Genomic DNA, 18,172 nt, shown 5'->3' with positions numbered 1-18,172 from the left:
ATAACAGGCTACGGTGTATTAATTTTGTGTTTGAATCGGCAAGTGTTGCTAACACTACATATCATTCGGTTTGGTAAAAGTATGTTTGTCCTCTAACACTCGTGGAAAAGAATTCCAAAATTGAGAAATTCTTCTTTTTTTGGTAGCAATTGATGCTAAAATTTAATAATTTTACTTTAATTTCGTTAATTTTTTCTCAACTAAGAAATTTCTAAGCTGAGCGTCATTTCGGTGAACTTTTATTATTTTCTATTGAAAAAACATTACAATAGATAAAAAATAAGAAGACTGCATGATTAGAAGATTTTTTCACACAATGGGAAGGCAGGATCGTATTTATAAAACGCTTTCAGAAGCCTTGAAAACAGACAAGATTACCTTGTATAATGATAGTTATAAACATAGCCATCATATTGCGATGAAAGGCGTACCAGACACAAATGAGACTCATTTCCGTTTAGAAATTGTATCACCAGAGTTCTCCGGGATGTCAAGAGTCGCCCGACATCGACTTGTTTATGGATTACTAAAAGATGAATTTGATGGCGGCCTTCATGCTCTCCAAATAACTTCTAGCAAGACTCCTGATGAAGTTTCGTAATTTTCGAAAAGTATTCAGGTATATTATTACATTTTTACATTTAGACAATTACATGACAGATTGAATGTGCTTGCTCGATTGTTTTGTTGCACTTTGTTCGCATGCTTAAATATGAAATACTGCGAAGTGAAAAGAATTTCACACATATTACAAAAAGGGTGAAACCAAAATAAATCTTATTTTGAGTTGATTCACGGCTTAATCAGCGATTATTTACTTAAATTAGTATACACGTTGCCAATATGTACCGTCGATTCTACAAAACAAAAAGCACTTCAGCTGATAGGAGTATTTAAAGAGATGTTACAAAAAACCAAGAAACAGAAGAAATATTTACTTAACGAGTGAGCTGTGTATAACTTAGATTAACCATAAGGGTCATCAAAAGCAGAAACTGGGTAAAGTTTCGTTTAGCAAGTTTAACTAAAGAAATCGTTATGTCTTAGAATTCATATACCTTGTATTGGATGGAGCGAATTAATAGGTGGGAGCATCGTCTAAACCGCTGAAAAGTTAATACTCAAACATTGGTTTCACTACAAACAAATGTAACTGTAAGAAAACTATGCGTCCGTTTCGGGTTTCTTAGCAATCATGAGGAACATAGGAGTAAACAAATGAGTTTCACCACCCTCGATCAATCCTTTTTGAGCGATAGCAAGGGTGTCACCAACCTTACTAGTTCCTTTGGCAGCGACTCCAATTTTCTCTAAAAACTGGACGCTGTAACGAGTAACTAGTTTTCCTAAGCGGCTAGTGCGGAAAACAGTGAAGACATCCCAAATGTTTTGACACTTGGTAATGTCACCAGTCAATGGATAATACCATGGAAGGTCGGGATTGTCATGGTCAGTCAAGTCATCTTCTTCAAGCAAATTAAAGCCTACTTTCTTGATGGCTTCAACTGCATCGCATTTACGCACCATCTGAGGGATACCATCACCAACTTCGATGTTGTATGCAATCTCACGATGCTTAGGAATACTGCTGTCGTAGTCGTCTGACATAACCCATTCATATACACCGAAGACACCACCAGGCTTTAAAACACGGAATATTTCACCATAAACACCCTCTAGACTGGGCGCATGTACAGTAGCCTCAATGGCATACACATAGTCAAATGTGTTATCCTCAAAGGGCATATGCATGAAATCACCCTTCACAAAAACTTGTTTTTTGTCAAGATTTCTTTTGACAGCGTAATTGTTACATCTGGAAATTTGGTAATCGTTGTTGTTCAAACCAACCAAGTTGCAACCAGTGAACTCGGTAATTTCACGAGCAGGTCCACCAACACCACATCCAACGTCTAAAACACGAGAACCGGGTTTTATACCCATACGATACGCCAAGTAATGCTCGTGTCTAGCAATACTTTGGGCAAAGGCTTCTCCCTTATAAAAACGGGAGAAATGGAAACTTTGCGACCAGCCATATTCATACAAATCGGTAGCTAAATCGTAATAACTGTTAACTACCGACTTATAGCCATCAATACGACGTGCTCTATCTTCCTCAGATTCGTTTTCATGATTGCGATCCCAAAACTCAAAATATTCTTGAAGTTTCCTACTTTGCTCATCAACGTCTTTGGAAGCAATGGCGGCCAAACCAGTCTTTTTCTCGGCAGCTTTGCCGTGAAGACGGCGAGACAAAACCTGGTCAGTGTTAGGGGGAAGAAGGGCAGTAGAACTCATTTTCCGGGATTGTTACAAACGCTTTCGTCTATGAAATAATCGTAAATGTGCTATTTTTAAGGAAAAGCAAAAAACTAACCAAAAATTACAAAAAAAGGTAGAAATCTAAAAAGGAATGAAGAAACTTAATATGCAAGACGTAACAGTATCAAAAATGAACGTCCTTTTCGAGGCTTTTTTCTTTATCGCAAGGATAGAGGCTGGAAACGAACGTTACGATTTAAAATCTTTTAACTAAATATGTTAAAAGGCGTGACAACGGCTGACAAATTGTAAACCGCTTTGATAGGGAATGCGCTAAGCTCAAAACAAGCGTAAATCAAGAAAAGTGTATTTCTTCAATGTTAAAAATTGAAGATCAAACACTTTAAAAGGAGGCCTTAAAGCTAAGAAAAAAAACTTGTTAGATTCAATCGAAATGCAGGCTATGAGTGCGCTATCTTACCAAAATATACTAAGCCAAAACAGGAAGGTGTAAAAGGTAAAATGAGCTTTCGTCGTCTATTAATCATTGTCGCTGGTCAATTAACGAATTACAACGAGTTAAAATGGTACGATGAACATGACGCTCGAAAAATGCGACTAAATAAAAACATAAAAAAATTTGGTAGAAATAATTGCATATTTATCCTGTATTTGATAATGTTTCAATTGTTTTAAATTCGCGACGTGATACTTTAGATCTACACTATCAAACTCGTCAAGATCGGCGTTTGTGAGGTGGTTTGTTATTACTTCAACCTTAATGATACCATTATAGTAAATCGCGAGACATCATAATAAAGAGGATTTACAAAGTTGCAAGCAGATGTTCGACAAAATCAATGGTCAAGAGTCCATAATTGCAAAATAAAAAAATAGAATTCACATTTTCCGATTTTCCGCTGTTTTTAGTGTGTGTGACGACTTCTAAGCATATATCACTTCATATTATTATTAAACAAATTTCTTAGCTTATCGAAACTTAGGAAGCAGAGAGTGCCGCTTCATTTTTTTCCACTGTCATTTATGGCGCTAACCGAAATTCCCATGAATTGCTCGATTTATTCCTTTCCTTATGACATTAACCGGTACCATCACTTTCAAGATAACATTACTAGCGAACGCAATTTGAAGCATACGATATAAGAATCATCACCCAATGTATGAAATCATTTCTTATGAACCTTCAGAAACGTTGGAAAGGTATAGTAACGGATAGCTCGGTTGGCGCATGAAATTTAGCTATCAAACTTACGGCATGTAATGGAGTTGAATCGTTCCAATATACGGATTCAAATATTGTGCATAATACAGAGAAGAAAATTTTCTCTAAGATTGCGACGTTAGCACCGCTGTAGAAAGACCTTCCAAATGAATTTGCGTTAATAATTGTATTGCCAGCCAAGATTGTGAGAGATTCATCTGTAATGTCTAGTATTAAACATTACAAAAACTTCACTAACTAGGAAAAAAAAAAGATGTTTTTTTTTTTTCTATAATCAATTTGCTCGTTCGCCAAAGAATGATGATCGCACACTAAGCGCATCGTTTGTTGAGCTCCATACATCTAAGAAAGGAAAGACCTGTATTTGTCTTAAAAAAGGAATTTGTAAAGAGCTATCGAATACAGAAATTGTCGTGGTACCAAAAAAATCGACTTAATGAAACACGCAATGCATAAAAATATTTCGCGCATTCTTTGTTTTTATGAATTTTTGTGGATTCCTTTTCAATTCGTAAAGTTTAGAAAGTTCTCTTCTATATCTGTAGTAAACACAAGAGCATCAAACCAATTGAGACAAACATTACCGATTGTTCACATTCAGACCGTTAAAAACAGATCTCCTTAACCAATTCTAAAATAACAACTGTTAAATCACCATTTTTTTCATTGTCATCAGTCCATGGAACGTGAAGCCCTAAACAGACACGGGGGATTCGAACATCGGGGCGAACGAGCATCTGTTGGCGGGCTAGTAAAGAACCAACCTGGCCTGCTGTAATTTGTGCCCAATGTGATTTAATGTCGTCTTCTCCTCCACCTCCTAGTAGAGTCCTCACACCGATTTCTGGCAAAGTAGACATGTCACCGGTTATTGACACCGGAGACATTACGCTCTTTTCATAAGTCATCATATACTAATTTTAAATTTGTCAGCTCTTTAATAATTATACTGTAAAAAAAAATTGCTTATGAATCATAGATGTCCTCTGACTTTCTCTCCCTGTCCTTCCTATTCCATTACATCGAGGCACCCGACCTTTTGACAAAGTATCAAATTTAAAATAATTATCGTATATTTCCATTTAGTTACGGTAGGATCTTATATCTGATAAATTCATATCTGACTGAATTAGGTTGCTTCTTACCATTTGACCTATTTTTCCAGATATTGTAACCAAAATCGTGATTTGGTTGGAAAATCGCATTGAAATTGCTTGAATTTCTTTCCCGTTATAATTTTTTGATGTCTGCTTTATCTTAGGAAACATGATATCTTCTAAAAGCTTGGATTACACAAGGTTCCTTCCTTTTTTTGCCGCTTTGGTTCGTGGACATTGTCTGACCGTCAAGAGCCCAACCCATAATTGTGGAAGCGGTGTTAAAACGATAATGGATAAATCATCCATTTTTTTAAAAAACAGATATCCAATTTCTATTAATCGTTTTGTTCAGCAAAGAAAAACTTTTTGTGGGGCTAGCGTTTGCCTGCATAAAGTTCTCGTTCAGCGACAATTCGGGTTTGAAGAAAAATCTCATGGGTTGAAGTATAAAAAATTATTTAGGAGGAACATAGGTACATCAGAAAAAAAAAATCGACTTCCCGATTTGCTTGAATTATCTTCCTCACCAAGGAGACTGCCGATCCTTTTTGCTGCTTTTTGTTTACTGTGGGGAACATGTGCTGTATTGGCTATCCAGTACGGAAAGCAAAACTCCAATGTAACTCAAGTAGTTATGTATCGTGTGCAGCATTCAAAAGAAGCTCAAGATCTATTGGGTTCAAACATCGATTTTAAATACCCCTTTCCATGGGTTCCAGGAAAACTTCATAAACGTCAAGGGTTTATTGATATCAATTTCGAGGTTTCAGGATCTCTTGCTTCTGGAACTGTTCACTACCAAAGTCAGCGCTTTGGACCTATAGCCCACTGGGTAGAGTTAGATTGTACTTTGACAAGCAACGGAAAAACAATCAAAATTCCTACGGGTGTATCTAAAGATACTCAATGGACTTAAAATTTTAAATAAGGAACCAACTTTCATGTTTTTATGTTATAATCGCTTTGTTTACGTCCAAACTTTTAAACTAATGATGGCTGTTTTCTTTCCTATTTAATGGATTATCATTTTGATTTACTACTATGTTTACCAGTGTATATTTACACTTCAAAAACCACACCCGTATAATGATTTTCCTTCTTTACTTTCTTCCTTCAATTCCAACATGAGTGTGCTATATAGTACAAGACTGAATATGTATCAATATAGTGATATTATTGGGTATTTTATAAATAGATATCTCTATAATTTATTACCGAGTCATATATAAATACGCAAGGGATTGTAAGAGATAAGACGTATACCCTCAGTAAGAAGCAGTACGCCTCGTTGTTCATTCAAATTCATCACCGCGTCCGTTTCTTATATTTCGAAAGAACCATTCCTTTTTCTTATATCCTTTTAATTAATATACTTGTACATACCCGGTATTCTCTACTTCGAGTCCTTGAGATCATCATTCATTCCTTGCTTGTTGATTTTTTTATTTGCGAGTTTCGCTTTGTTCGTTAGATAATTAAACATTCAAAACGAATGAGATTTCAGTATGGCCTCTGAACAGTCTAATCCAAGACTACCTCGACGACCGCCTTATATGGCTGAGAAAGCGCGTGCGACTCTTAAAGAAGCATTTCCTAATACCGACGTATGTAATTCAGATTAGTCTGCATGTTACCAAAACTCTCTAAGTTTACTTTCATTGCTACATATCTAACATATATTTATCTATAGGATGCAATTATTCGAGCAGTCCTAGCAGCTAGCGGATATAAGTTAGAGCCTGCTTTCAACGCATTGCTTGGTAAGTATTAGGCTACACATATATTTCGTGTCTTTGGGGATGTACTGTGAACGATCTGTAATGTGCTATTCACTTTGTTTTTGAAGCTTTACCTTATTGATTTCATTTGATATCTTAAAGTGTGGCTCATAGTTCGCGTTTGTTTGCTCCCTAAAGAATATCGTGCTTGAAAAGTTTTATGAATGCAATAGTCAACGTTCATTTCTAACCATAATAGGTTTGAGTGATCCTCAAGTTGCTGAAGAAATGGAACAAGCTGAAACTTCTTATGCTTATGACACAGCCGCACATGACGATCCAGTGCAACGACAGCTTGAGGAAGACGAGAGATGTGCCAGAGAGCTTGCTAATCGTTACAACAGCCATCGTCCAGAACGTAGGCGCAAAACAAACAATGATCGTAGGAATTACCCTCCGCAAAACCGTACAGCAAAGCCCAATGACAACGATGGAGATGATTATTCGTTTTTTGAAGACGATCTTCCAGTCATCAAAGATACATTTATGCGTGGATTCCAATCATTTAAGCAAAGAAGTATGGAATGGGTGGAGAATATCGCTTCCAAATTTGATGGTGAGGAAGAAGACGATGATGATGAAAAGTATTCTGCACCTTCTAAAATTTATCCTTCTCCAAGAAGATCTACTGCTGCTACTTTGGAATCCGCATATGAAGAACGACCACCTTCGTTACCACGTCGTAAACCCTCTCGACCAGGAACAGCCATTACGCTTCCCCCATATGAATCTGATCCACACATGCTGAATGAGAAAGATTTTGAGAGACTTCGCTTAGAATCATCTTCATCTCCAATGATGAGGCGATCTTCATTGAACTCCAACCGTCGCTCCGTAGAATCAAGTTCTTCAGCCGCCTTTGTGGAGGGACAATCCTTCATTTTGGATAGCAATGGTGCGATTGAAGTCGCTAATTCTGCTTTTGCTCTCGATGATAGTGATCTTGAATCAGCTTACAATGAAGAGTTAGAGATGAAAAAAGACACAAGTAAGCCTACTGCAAGCACTAAGGAAGTTGTAGTGGAAAAAAAACCCGACGAGTCACGAAAGCAAGCCGCTCGCACGCTTGAGACCGTATCAGAAGAACAAATGGGATCATCCAATGCTAAATCCAAGGTACTAACATCTGAGCCAAAGGACTCTACCTCTGTTGAAGCCGAAAAAACCGAAACTGATGAGCCTGCTGTTGGTAAAGGAGCATCCGATGTGTCTGATACAGCTGAAATTTCTGAGAAAACTGAAGCCAAGAATGCTGATTCGGAAGCCAATTTAGAAGAGAAATCTGACGTTGGGGAAGAAAAGGAGAGTAAGGACGAAAATAACAAAGCTAGTCTTCATAAGGATGTTGAGGAGAAAGATACAAAGATAACAAATGAAGACACTGGTAAAACGGAGACCGATGTCAAAGCCAAGGAGACTGATAGTATAGAGGCCAATGACAAGGATGAAAAGACCGATAGCAAAGAAACTGAGGACAAGGTCGAAGAAACTGAAAGTAAAGAGGCCGATGTCAAGGCTAAGGAGACTGATAGTATAGAGGTCGATGACAAGGAGGAAAAGACCGATAGCAAAGAAACTGCGGACAAAGTCGAACAGACTGACAGTAAGGACACTAACGAGAAGCCTGCGAAGGATGATAATAAAGAGGCAAATGAAAAGGCTGAAAAAGTTGACAGCAAAGATGTTAAGGAAAAGATCGAGGAGGCTGCTGATCTACAAAATTCGGGAAAAGAGACTTAAGGGAAAGAACAACAAGGCACATCATGATAGGTTCAAGAGTTGTAATCAGCTAATGGTACTATATATGCCTTGAGTATTCAGGGTACGAGTAGCTTGAAGATTTAAATTTTGCTATTTTCGGTGTTCCTCAGCTTTACAGTAAATGTTTTAGCGCTGTTTCGATTTTTCTTATAAGTAATGTTTTTTCGAGCTCTTTTGTTTCATATTTTTATAATTGAATTATTAATAATCAATTAAATTTTTCACGACAATCGCAATCCCGTTGATGAATTTGCAAAGTAACTTTAATTTAAGATTGTGCTTGAAGTTTTATCGAAACCATTTGGATAAACTGAGTAGCTAAGTATCCATACATTCACTCCATCCTTGCGTGCATAGCAACCTTTATTCTTTTTACCACTACTGTACATGAGACATATGATGCTTACAAAAAAATGATATTCATTGAGAAGGCACGAAACAACGTGAATTATTAAAACAACGTATTTTAACTACAACAATAACTGAATACAACATAAATCAAACTAAAAAATGATATAAAATATAAAAACTGTACGTAGCATTCGGTCATCACGAGCCATGGCACGAAGCAACGACTTCACGATGGTTTTAAGCTATGCTGTCGGTCTCCCCGACATAATCTATACCGATTCCATGAAGAGGAAAAAGCTGCAACCATTAATACGGTTCTATATTATAACCGCGTTAGAAGAGAGCAGACTTTTTGACATCAGTAATTCATTATTTTGTGAGATGAAGCTTTGTTTTAACTCACTCACATTTCTTATATACTAGGAGTCAAAAAACAGTCACATGTGTTAGTGCACTTTCGTTTCATCTCATTATATCAAAAATATAAACAAATGTTAAATAATCTTCAAAGGACGGTATGACATGAGAAAAGCAGTGAGTCAGAACATTAATTTAACTCCAAAAAAGTAACATGGATAAGCATTACTATGATAGTTGGTGTGCCGAATGATTGTAGTATTACATAGCCAGAGCCCAGAGTTTATTAGGTCGATCGGTTTTAATCAGATGATGTCCACCATACCCGCGTTTTTTAATTGGTTCTGTAACTGAAATGATGGGTATTGAGAATGTATGTCAACAGCGCCTCTAAGCCGACCTGTTCACTAATCCGTTTTTTCCCGAAAATTGAGTCTTTAAAGATATAACGAGGTGTTGCATACCGGGTTAACAGTACAATCATCGAACCACACGGCACTTAGATCAGATATAATTTAATCGTATCTCTTTATCAGATTAAAACAAACCACCAACGACAAACGTTTGAAAAAGTGAGATTTTTAAGCTTGGTCAGTAGAGGCATTGGAGTATTGGAAAATAAAGATTTATATATTTTGCTAAAAGTGTAGTTCTGTACTTGATATCTCCTATCCCCCCAACTTTTTTTTTGCTCATGGAATCGTCTAAAAGTCCATCGGAAGTGGAAAAATCATCTTCTGCTTCTCCAGCACCTCAAAAGCCGATGATTCGCGTCTCTAAACAATGGGTTGTTCCTCCTCGTCCCAAACCAGGAAGGAAACCTGCGTTAGATGCTCTGGGAAGAAGAAAGGCACCTATTAAACCAAGACCTGGGCCGACTTCAGCTTTGTCGGTCGAGGAAGCCAAATTCCGTGTTCGTGAAAAACAATATCAGGATACGATCGGAAAGTTACAGAAGGAGAACAACGAGCTGCTTGAGCAGTTGGAGATGCTGCAGGCTCAGTTGAAGAATTCTACTTTGGATAGCCCCAAGGAAGTCGAAGTAAACTCTGAAGTTGTCAAGCCAGATTCTGCGACTACTGAGAATGAAAACCGTTATGTAAATCAGTACAATTATCCGGTCGAGCCGCCCTGTGCTAAGAATGCCGTTTATACAGAGATTCCCATTGAGCTAGATCCTCATGCCTTCTTGGGTGATTCGGCCAAGAGAATTCGTGTGGATAGTGACAGTAAAGATGCAAAGTCCGTTCCATCCGAAAATGGAAGAATTCGTGTATCTATGTCTCCCCAAAACGAAATTAATTTTACACCTGAAAACCCAGCAGTAATGGAGAAGATACGTAAACGTGGTGTTTGCAATAGTGTAGAAGGATGTTTGTACTCTGGAAGCCCTAAATCTGTTAAACGTGTCCGTGAATCCGAGGAAACCAAGGTTTATGCTCAACTACTTATTGACTTACACAAGTCCTCGAAGTCTGCTCCGATGTTAAAGGCAGGTCCTTCAATCGCCTTCAAACTTCCTACCATGGAACCAAATTTTAACGATGTTCGTCCCGTCACTTCCATATCCTCTTCTTCCTAAGTTTCCCAAAAGTTTTTGTCATCTCTCATCTCCTCTTGTTATTGCATCTCAGCAGCGACTTTTCTGTTTGTAAGTGATCTCCATTACCTTTTTCCATGGTACGGAATTTTTATTTTCGGACTTAATTATCTTGCTTCATACTATTTTATTCGTTGTGCATTTTCGTTCTTTTTGGATTTCTTTCTGTTAATACTAACGTTCACTACTGGTATTTGAACCAATACATTCAGAAATATTACAACATTTTATTTTTCGTGTTCTTGGTATTTGTTTTAAGAGTGTGTTTTTTTTTTACTCACTAGACTGGCTGTACGTCGTAAAGTATGTTTCCTTGACATATTCTAGTCTAGATCGCTTTGTTCATTACATTGCTTCCTTTTCTGTTATATATGTTAATTTCACTATATGTTTTGTTTTTATATATTTTCTGATTTGTATAGAAAAGAATAAATCTTTGTTATATTTTTACTCAAAATGTTCATAGCAAACATTTGACTTTACAAACTGCTAAGCAGTGTTTTTAATAAATTTAATGCTAAAGCCTTCACTGTGTTTATTATGGCTTATGTTTGAAGCTTCGTATTTCCAAATTTAAAAAGTGAATAATCTAACAATGTTAATATGCTAGTCAATTTTTTTTAACAGTGTGGTGTACCACTAGAATTTCTTCGTTTTGCAATTGCCCTGGTTGAAAGAAAACTTGCTAGAGCACCGAAGTTCTTGTGTACGGTAATCTTTTGGTGAGACCAATCCACTTTCGCATTCAAGTAGAAAGAGTTGTAGTGTCCTAAGGATCTTATATGTCTTTCTTTCAGCGTCATAATCAACTCATGGTTTTTTCAATTCAATTCAATCATATAAAATAGGTAAATTGCTAAAATTGATTAATTTCATTTTGTAAATTTGAAGAGGATATAAAACAGTGTGCGCTATTTCCCCTAATGATCATTTAATAAGTAGTTACAATTTTATATGAAATCCAAAATTACATATCGTCAATTACGATTAAAAATCGTTCTTTGTGATGTGCTTACAATTGAGCTTTTATTCATAACTTTTTTTCAAAACAAGTATTATGCATGTTAACTGTAATTGCATCAAAAACTATATTGTGCTGCCAATTTTAACCAAAATCCTATATGACTATCCTGGATGCATGATTTTTTTCGTAGAATTCTCTATTGTCAATTAGGGTGCATTCACCCCAATTATAGAACATCAAATTATAATTCAACTTTAAAAACTTTTATTTCATGTATTACTATATACTCTTTGAGATACATAATTGATAGTACTCTAAAATACAATGAATTTATATATGAGTATACCTCCCTGCAAATCTTAAAATCTTCTTGTCTCTGATTATAAAAACGAACGTTTGTTGGTATTATGATGATTTAAAGCATTTAAGTAATTATTTGGGTATTAAGCTATACCGTTGTAACAGCAAGAGCTTAATTGTTTCAACAATCCAACTTACGCGTTAGGCGGAGTCAGTAAGTCACCTAACTATATTTATTTGGGAAATTACTATAATCATTTACTTTGAAGCATTCAACATGCTTGAAAAGTATGAGCAGCAGAGACGTACTTTCTCTTATGGCCATTGCAAGAAGTGTTAGGAAGATAAAGATATATTTTTTTTTCATCAGCATGATTTCCTTTCAAAATGCCCTTACTAGATCTTTTAAACAACATTAATAGGTTCACATCTAATGTATTGCTATTCATTATCTGGAAGATCGCTTCGGTCTTTATAAGTAACTAATTCTTAAACGCTGTTATCATTGGACGCTAAAAAAATTTTCTCTTTGATAATCCGTTGCCAAGGTCAAATTTACATTCGGATATCAGCTTGATCTTAATTATTAAATCCATCAAGAGGTGTAAACTACATTTATTATTTTAATTTGCTCTAAATGAGAAATTCAAATGTCCCATTTTTGTCATATGGCTCGCTTATAACAGAACTTGGATTACTAAAATGTTGATCGGATGTTGTAATTTAGTCGTGCTTAATATTGAGTATGATGAAAAGATTGTTTAAAGTTGCGAAAAGCGGATGCGTTTTTGAATCCATAACAAACTATATATACAGATAGTGTCTGGCTTCAATATGTGTATCGCTAACCAGCACTTCTATTTTTTAGCCAATAAGCTATAGCTTTATCAGCGATTTCAAGGCCCCCTGGCAGATTGAGGACAATCGGAACGTGCAAAGATATAAAACGCACATAAAGTGTAGTTTTCATTCAATTACACTCCTTCACAATTGGATATTGTTTCATTCTGTTATTCTTTGTACAGAAAAAAAAATATCTTAATTTACTTGGTACTAATCAAAAAATTATCATTTTCTCTTTTGTTCTTATGTGTCTTCCAACAATTCGAAAAATTGCAATCATTGGTGCTGGTCCCTCTGGATTAGTTACGGCTAAAGCGCTGTTAGCAGAAAAGGCGTTTGACCAGGTCACGCTTTTTGAGCGAAGGGGGTCTCCGGGTGGTGTTTGGAACTATACAAGTACTTTATCAAATAAGTTACCGGTTCCTAGCACAAATCCCATTTTAACAACCGAACCCATTGTCGGACCAGCTGCTTTACCTGTGTATCCTTCACCTTTGTATCGTGATCTGCAAACTAATACCCCAATTGAGTTGATGGGTTATTGTGATCAAAGCTTTAAACCCCAAACTCTTCAATTCCCCCATCGACATACCATTCAGGAATATCAACGGATATATGCACAACCTCTGCTGCCCTTTATAAAATTAGCCACCGATGTCCTAGATATAGAAAAGAAGGATGGCTCCTGGGTCGTGACATACAAAGGAACGAAAGCCGGAAGCCCGATTAGTAAAGATATCTTTGATGCAGTCTCAATTTGTAATGGTCATTATGAAGTACCCTATATCCCCAATATTAAAGGTCTCGATGAATACGCTAAAGCCGTGCCGGGGTCAGTTCTACACTCATCGCTATTCCGTGAACCAGAATTATTCGTGGGTGAATCAGTACTTGTAGTTGGTGGTGCTTCTTCTGCAAACGATCTCGTCCGACACTTGACGCCAGTCGCTAAGCACCCTATATATCAAAGTCTTCTTGGTGGAGGGGACATACAGAATGAATCGTTGCAACAAGTACCTGAAATTACTAAGTTCGATCCTACCACTAGGGAAATATACTTGAAAGGTGGAAAAGTGTTATCTAATATTGACAGAGTTATTTATTGTACCGGATACTTGTATTCCGTACCATTTCCTTCCCTGGCTAAGTTGAAATCCCCTGAAACCAAGTTGATTGATGATGGTAGTCATGTGCACAATGTCTATCAACATATATTTTATATCCCCGATCCAACTCTGGCTTTTGTTGGTTTAGCTCTACACGTTGTTCCTTTCCCTACTAGTCAAGCACAGGCAGCGTTCCTCGCGCGAGTTTGGTCTGGTCGCCTCAAATTACCCAGCAAAGAAGAGCAGCTGAAATGGCAAGACGAATTAATGTTTTCGCTGAGTGGAGCAAATAATATGTATCACTCTTTGGATTATCCAAAAGACGCTACCTACATTAACAAGCTACACGACTGGTGTAAACAGGCTACACCTGTTCTTGAAGAAGAGTTTCCGTCACCGTATTGGGGCGAGAAGGAACGAAGCATCCGTGAAAACATGTGGTCCATCCGTGCTAAGTTTTTCGGAATTGAACCTCCAAAGTAAATACGTACTTGAAAACTCATTACACCCTTAGACCTTTAAACTTTTCCCTTCAATCTTTTTCTTACTATCCGGTCTCCCTCTCATTCTCTCGCTTTTGGTTTTTAATTTATTATGTTTAGAAAACCGTTTGGAACAATCTGTCTTTTATGTATTTTTAATACACGGAGATTCACTACTGAGTAAATGGAATTGTATGTTAGAAAATCTTTATTTCTGTTTTAATAAAAACATTGAACTTATCCTTTATACAATAAATAGACTTAGACATTTATGTTTCAAGCAAATGCTCCTTTTATGTCAGCTGAGTAAGAAAAAGGATTAGCGCGTCTGCAAACAAGATTTCATTTCGTAATAAATGGGATCAGTACACTAAGAAAACAAATATATAGATGAAGGGAAAGGTATCTAAAGGTAGAAAAAAGAACGGAACGGAGAACCATCATTAGAAACATTTACTGACGGATGGAATATTCAGTACCATTTTGTGTAACATATCGAACCCAAGGCATAGCATGATAATTAAGTTTTGGTTCGGTGATTTTTAAATAACGAACTTGGATCCCTGAGGTAGTGAAATAGGGAATAGCAAATTTTAGTTGAACAGGACGTTTTTTCTGAACTTGAATATCTTCATTTTTAACACTTGGTAAACCCATTTCAGCACGCATGAAAAATTCTTTACCACCTGCAAATTTCTTAATGTTCCAAACCATGGCAGCTTGTTCAGGTGCATATTGCACATGACCATTGCTAGTTTGAAACCGAGGACTGTCAGCATCTTCCGGAACGGGAATGATGATTTGGACATTATTTGCAATACAACGCTTTTTGAATTGAGCCTTAGCTTTTACCATAAACTCAATTCTCGAACCTGAATGCACGATGGATTCACATTCAACCCAAATTAATGGCCGTACCTAACGAGAAATTAATATTAGAAAACGTTGATAAAGGAGAGAGGGAATAAAAAGAACAGGCACAAACTAATAACTTACATTTGAACTCATGCGATAGGACATTAAATCAAATTCGCCATCAGGAGGAATGAACGAAATTGTACGATCGTTTTCAAATCGAGCAAGACGAACACATTGGTGAAATTTCACATCTTCCATTTCCACAGTGTTTCCTTTAATGGTACGACCAGCCGCTTCGAAAAGGACCTTGTCATTGAGCCCAAGACGAAGTTCAGGCATTCCTGATAAGTAGCATTTGAGACGAACTTTTCCTAAGATTTCACTTTGAATGACCGTACCATCGGCAGCAGCAATTAAATTAACTGATTCAATAACGTCCAAAAATACTTCATTCTTACGATAGTGAATTCCTTCAGAACGCCAGGAGATAGCATTTGTCATAGCAATGGGGGGTGGAGCATGCTTTTTTACCGTATTTGAGGTTTGAGTGATGTATTCTTGCAAGATTTTTGTTTCAGTTGTTTGTGGAAAACCGAAATCCATGATCTCGTCTAACAATTCATAAACAAGAACAAAGTTATCTCGAATCGACTCTTCCTGCAATTCTTTAAAGTAATCTATAAAAACGTCCGCCATTTTACGCAAAAATACTAGCATCTCCATTGCATCGGAATTCATTTTGGATAAAGCAAGGAGGTAGACATCATTATGGTGAATGTAAATGTACTGAAAAGTGTTAGTACGACCATAAAAAAATAAGAATTGTTGGCTTTCATAATATCTAACTTTTACATACGTTAATGCCTTCGTGAGTGAGACAAGGGGTGGAGAATCCTTGTTCTTCTTCAACTTCTGATTTTAAAGGTAAAAACTTTTCAACTACTGACATGGGGATATCAGCTCTAATTGTTTTCTGTTAGTAACCTGTCGACGAATTGCGACAATCTGATTTTCATTCAGATTTCAAAATTGCCTACCGGTAATCACGGGAAATGATTACCTTTCCCTTTAAATTCAGAACGAATATAGCAGAAGCCATTTTTACAGAAGCCGCGAATAAGGCAGCTAGTTTCGCTCTGGATAACTAGCATTGACTGTTGGCTGCCTCATCACCGTGCCTAAGCACCGCTAGTGTAATACAGCGTAATTCACTATTTCTGTTTCTTACATATAGTACGAAATTCTTCTTATATTGAGTAATTACTACTCTATGCACACATTCAGTCTTCTTTTATAAGATAATCTATTCAGATAATTATAACTAATTTACATTATATGGTTTTGTAAATGCCGAAAAGGAAAATAATTTTTCTGACAATGTAAGAAAATTTCGGTATGTTTTATTTGACAACTTTGGCTTATAACAATAAGAATAACAAATATTTTAATAAAATTTGATCTCAAACATTGTAAATATTAAAAGCCACAAATCCCAAGAAAGTGCAACGAAAAAAGTTGTTAACTTTCACCAATGATAAAACCAAAGTGAACATCGTGGCTTTTTAAAAAGACACAGATTTTTTTCTAAAATAAAAAGGATAGAGAAATAACAACGTAAAGATTCCAAAAGTGTGTAAAAAATCAATATATACCTCGTAACCTTAAAATACCCAAATAAATTCCCAATAAATACATAACCTATACGCGTCTTTAAACAAGTCGAATACGCTTTTCATGAGCCCTTCGCTGTCTTTTTACGGCATCTTTTCTTTTTCGTTTGTAATCACGAGTTAAGAATAGACGATTTTCCGACCACCAGGATTCAAGAGCTTCTCTGCTCGTATAATCTTCATTACCTGGTTGGAATAGGGAAGAAGGATTGGGTAGAGTAAACATTTTTGGCCAACCCTTGGTACCCGATGAGGCTTTAACTATAGCTAGCGGAGTTTCCCCATCTGCCTCTTCTTCCATAGTTTCGTAATTACGGTCATCAATCTCACTTTCCATTTCACTTTCCTCACCAACTCCATTTTCATTGCCAAAAAGAGAAAACTTAGACGTATCCTGCGCATTGGAAGAAAACATTTCTTTTAAATTGTCAACGTTAACAACAGCAGTACGCTCATCAAATGCTTCAAATTCAGCAGGAACATCTATGTGTACGGACTCTTCCTTTTGTAAATTATCTTGTTCATCCAAACCTTCTTTTTGGAAATTATTAGTCGAATCATTGTCCAGTTCCAAAACACCTGAAGTTTTAGATACGGTATCAATTTCTTCTGTATTTTCAGAACCAAACAGTTCAGCTAACACAGATGCAGCCGTATCCTTATCTTTTTTTCGCAAAGCATCCAATTGCTCTTCGTTTAATTCTTTTGTGACTTCAATCTCCCCAGTTGTGTTATTAAGAAGTTCAAAATCGTTATCATCCTTCTGAGTAGAAGCTTTGATACCCAATTTTGCTTGCATACGTATTTTGTCACGAGAAGCTCTCTTACCCCCATATGATACATACTCATCATGATCAGAATCATAAAAAGCTGTAGTATTGTCCATATTCGTTTCCACTCGGCCCCATAGTTTTTGTAAGCAGTTTTTACCCAGCGGATAAAAAAACCTCGTTTTCTTAGTATTTTTATTATACATTCGAAGCACGACAATGGCCCTTCCATAGGGGCCTTTTTTCCAACCTTTTCTAGGAGGATCCTTCCGAACATCAGAATCCGTGACCACCTGCATATTTTTACTATGTTTTCCGGGAACAATTATTTCTCCATGAAAGACTGGGTCTTCCAGATCAACTTTGCTGGAGTGATCTTCATTTTTCTCATCATTATTAGTACTTTGAAGATCAGCAATTTTTTTTTCCTGCTGCAATTTTACTAAATAATAAGGGCGAGCTTCCTCTATACGAAGTTTACTTCCTTTAAACGTCGCATTTGATAAGTAAGACTTGCATTTCTGCCATTTATCTTCATCTGTTCGAAAATTCAAGTATGCAAATCGTTGTATAGTTCCTACTGGAGTAGATTTGTTTATAATTTCAAGATTTGAAACACTTCCAAAACGAGAAAATCTGGATTCCAAATCTGAAGATTCAATAGAGGATGAAAGGCCACCAACATAAATCCGTTTTTCTAACTCCATTATTGAAGTCAATTGAT

The 18,172-nt window shown here is 36.5% G+C and overlaps 9 protein-coding genes, 9 long non-coding RNA genes and 1 other non-coding gene across 19 annotated transcripts; 7 read left to right on the top strand and 12 right to left on the bottom strand.

Annotated features, from left to right (window-relative positions):
* Positions 1 to 87: 87 nt before the first annotated feature.
* On the top strand, positions 88 to 4,511 carry uvi31 (cysteine-rich palmitoylated domain-containing protein). Its single transcript, NM_001021689.3, has one exon. The coding sequence runs from the start codon at positions 293 to 295 to the stop codon at positions 599 to 601; it is 309 nt and encodes a 102-aa protein (NP_595788.1). The 5' UTR covers positions 88 to 292; the 3' UTR covers positions 602 to 4,511.
* Positions 328 to 681, bottom strand: SPOM_SPNCRNA.5407. The gene has a single exon (NR_194762.1). It is a non-coding gene; the product is annotated as a non-coding RNA (long non-coding RNA).
* Positions 893 to 2,777, bottom strand: erg6 (sterol 24-C-methyltransferase Erg6). The gene has a single exon (NM_001021688.3). It carries the CDS (start codon positions 2,299 to 2,301, stop codon positions 1,165 to 1,167), a length of 1,137 nt encoding a protein of 378 aa, NP_595787.1. The 5' UTR covers positions 2,302 to 2,777; the 3' UTR covers positions 893 to 1,164.
* On the bottom strand, positions 2,625 to 4,837 carry pac3 (proteasome assembly chaperone Pac3). Its single transcript, NM_001356238.2, has 3 exons — positions 4,654 to 4,837; positions 2,747 to 4,422; positions 2,625 to 2,687 (listed from the first exon to the last, which is right to left on the bottom strand). The coding sequence occupies exons 1-2, from the start codon at positions 4,774 to 4,776 to the stop codon at positions 4,114 to 4,116; spliced, it is 432 nt and encodes a 143-aa protein (NP_001342981.1). The 5' UTR covers positions 4,777 to 4,837; the 3' UTR covers positions 2,625 to 2,687; positions 2,747 to 4,113.
* On the top strand, positions 4,528 to 5,896 carry coa1 (cytochrome oxidase complex assembly protein coa1). Its single transcript, NM_001021686.3, has one exon. The coding sequence runs from the start codon at positions 4,775 to 4,777 to the stop codon at positions 5,522 to 5,524; it is 750 nt and encodes a 249-aa protein (NP_595785.1). The 5' UTR covers positions 4,528 to 4,774; the 3' UTR covers positions 5,525 to 5,896.
* SPOM_SPNCRNA.5406 lies at positions 5,241 to 5,611 on the bottom strand. Its single transcript, NR_194761.1, has one exon. It is a non-coding gene; the product is annotated as a non-coding RNA (long non-coding RNA).
* SPOM_SPNCRNA.5405 lies at positions 5,874 to 6,075 on the bottom strand. Its single transcript, NR_194760.1, has one exon. It is a non-coding gene; the product is annotated as a non-coding RNA (long non-coding RNA).
* SPOM_SPBC16E9.02C (CUE domain protein) lies at positions 5,939 to 8,281 on the top strand. The gene is made up of 3 exons (NM_001021685.3): positions 5,939 to 6,212; positions 6,299 to 6,368; positions 6,586 to 8,281. Exons 1-3 carry the CDS (start codon positions 6,114 to 6,116, stop codon positions 8,124 to 8,126), a joined length of 1,710 nt encoding a protein of 569 aa, NP_595784.1. The 5' UTR covers positions 5,939 to 6,113; the 3' UTR covers positions 8,127 to 8,281.
* SPOM_SPNCRNA.5404 lies at positions 6,221 to 7,108 on the bottom strand. Its single transcript, NR_194759.1, has one exon. It is a non-coding gene; the product is annotated as a non-coding RNA (long non-coding RNA).
* Positions 7,214 to 8,328, bottom strand: SPOM_SPNCRNA.5403. The gene has a single exon (NR_194758.1). It is a non-coding gene; the product is annotated as a non-coding RNA (long non-coding RNA).
* A 345-nt stretch (positions 8,329 to 8,673) lies between these two features.
* snR42 lies at positions 8,674 to 8,881 on the bottom strand. The gene has a single exon (NR_197147.1). It is a non-coding gene; the product is annotated as a box H/ACA small nucleolar RNA snR42 (small nucleolar RNA).
* Positions 8,882 to 9,394: 513 nt separating this feature from the next.
* On the top strand, positions 9,395 to 10,912 carry php4 (CCAAT-binding factor complex repressor Php4). The gene has a single exon (NM_001021683.4). The coding sequence runs from the start codon at positions 9,550 to 9,552 to the stop codon at positions 10,435 to 10,437; it is 888 nt and encodes a 295-aa protein (NP_595783.2). The 5' UTR covers positions 9,395 to 9,549; the 3' UTR covers positions 10,438 to 10,912.
* Positions 9,433 to 10,640, bottom strand: SPOM_SPNCRNA.5402. Its single transcript, NR_194757.1, has one exon. It is a non-coding gene; the product is annotated as a non-coding RNA (long non-coding RNA).
* Positions 10,913 to 10,969: 57 nt separating the features above from the next.
* On the bottom strand, positions 10,970 to 12,253 carry SPOM_SPNCRNA.380. The gene has a single exon (NR_150777.1). It is a non-coding gene; the product is annotated as a non-coding RNA (long non-coding RNA).
* Positions 12,254 to 12,555: 302 nt separating this feature from the next.
* On the top strand, positions 12,556 to 14,400 carry fmo1 (flavin dependent monooxygenase). Its single transcript, NM_001021682.3, has one exon. The coding sequence runs from the start codon at positions 12,808 to 12,810 to the stop codon at positions 14,149 to 14,151; it is 1,344 nt and encodes a 447-aa protein (NP_595782.1). The 5' UTR covers positions 12,556 to 12,807; the 3' UTR covers positions 14,152 to 14,400.
* A 71-nt stretch (positions 14,401 to 14,471) lies between these two features.
* On the bottom strand, positions 14,472 to 16,146 carry apm1 (AP-1 adaptor complex mu subunit Apm1). The gene is made up of 4 exons (NM_001021681.3): positions 16,046 to 16,146; positions 15,865 to 15,970; positions 15,147 to 15,794; positions 14,472 to 15,068 (listed from the first exon to the last, which is right to left on the bottom strand). The coding sequence occupies exons 1-4, from the start codon at positions 16,105 to 16,107 to the stop codon at positions 14,604 to 14,606; spliced, it is 1,281 nt and encodes a 426-aa protein (NP_595781.1). The 5' UTR covers positions 16,108 to 16,146; the 3' UTR covers positions 14,472 to 14,603.
* On the top strand, positions 15,289 to 16,446 carry SPOM_SPNCRNA.5401. Its single transcript, NR_194756.1, has one exon. It is a non-coding gene; the product is annotated as a non-coding RNA (long non-coding RNA).
* On the bottom strand, positions 16,293 to 18,155 carry nop8 (ribosome biogenesis protein Nop8; the record flags this gene model as incomplete). The annotated part of the gene is made up of 1 exon (NM_001021680.3): positions 16,293 to 18,155. One exon carries the CDS (start codon positions 18,153 to 18,155, stop codon positions 16,719 to 16,721), a length of 1,437 nt encoding a protein of 478 aa, NP_595780.1. The 3' UTR covers positions 16,293 to 16,718.
* Positions 17,445 to 17,747, top strand: SPOM_SPNCRNA.5400. Its single transcript, NR_194755.1, has one exon. It is a non-coding gene; the product is annotated as a non-coding RNA (long non-coding RNA).
* Positions 18,156 to 18,172: the final 17 nt, after the last annotated feature.

Source organism: Schizosaccharomyces pombe (assembly GCF_000002945.2).
Source record: "Schizosaccharomyces pombe strain 972h- genome assembly, chromosome: II".
Classification (NCBI taxonomy): domain Eukaryota; kingdom Fungi; phylum Ascomycota; class Schizosaccharomycetes; order Schizosaccharomycetales; family Schizosaccharomycetaceae; genus Schizosaccharomyces; species Schizosaccharomyces pombe.
Note: the sequence above shows the minus strand (reverse complement) of the source record. Positions and strands in the feature narration are given on the sequence as shown.

What these genes read in the sequence shown, in the direction of transcription:
- uvi31 (NM_001021689.3), top strand. Translation starts at nt 293, where the DNA reads ATGATTAGAAGATTTTTTCACACAATGGGAAGGCAGGATCGTATTTAT.
- erg6 (NM_001021688.3), bottom strand. Translation starts at nt 2,301, where the DNA reads ATGAGTTCTACTGCCCTTCTTCCCCCTAACACTGACCAGGTTTTGTCT.
- coa1 (NM_001021686.3), top strand. Translation starts at nt 4,775, where the DNA reads ATGATATCTTCTAAAAGCTTGGATTACACAAGGTTCCTTCCTTTTTTT.
- pac3 (NM_001356238.2), bottom strand. Translation starts at nt 4,776, where the DNA reads ATGTTTCCTAAGATAAAGCAGACATCAAAAAATTATAACGGGAAAGAA. An exon ending in CTGGAAAAATAGGTCAAATG is followed by an intron (nt 4,423 to 4,653) that starts GTAAGAAGCAAC and finishes ATTTAAAATTAG; the next exon opens with TATATGATGACTTATGAAAA.
- SPOM_SPBC16E9.02C (NM_001021685.3), top strand. Translation starts at nt 6,114, where the DNA reads ATGGCCTCTGAACAGTCTAATCCAAGACTACCTCGACGACCGCCTTAT. An exon ending in AAGCATTTCCTAATACCGAC is followed by an intron (nt 6,213 to 6,298) that starts GTATGTAATTCA and finishes ATTTATCTATAG; the next exon opens with GATGCAATTATTCGAGCAGT. An exon ending in TGCTTTCAACGCATTGCTTG is followed by an intron (nt 6,369 to 6,585) that starts GTAAGTATTAGG and finishes TAACCATAATAG; the next exon opens with GTTTGAGTGATCCTCAAGTT.
- php4 (NM_001021683.4), top strand. Translation starts at nt 9,550, where the DNA reads ATGGAATCGTCTAAAAGTCCATCGGAAGTGGAAAAATCATCTTCTGCT.
- fmo1 (NM_001021682.3), top strand. Translation starts at nt 12,808, where the DNA reads ATGTGTCTTCCAACAATTCGAAAAATTGCAATCATTGGTGCTGGTCCC.
- apm1 (NM_001021681.3), bottom strand. Translation starts at nt 16,107, where the DNA reads ATGGCTTCTGCTATATTCGTTCTGAATTTAAAGGGAAAGGTAATCATT. An exon ending in TCACTCACGAAGGCATTAAC is followed by an intron (nt 15,795 to 15,864) that starts GTATGTAAAAGT and finishes AACACTTTTCAG; the next exon opens with TACATTTACATTCACCATAA. An exon ending in CCTATCGCATGAGTTCAAAT is followed by an intron (nt 15,069 to 15,146) that starts GTAAGTTATTAG and finishes ATTTCTCGTTAG; the next exon opens with GTACGGCCATTAATTTGGGT.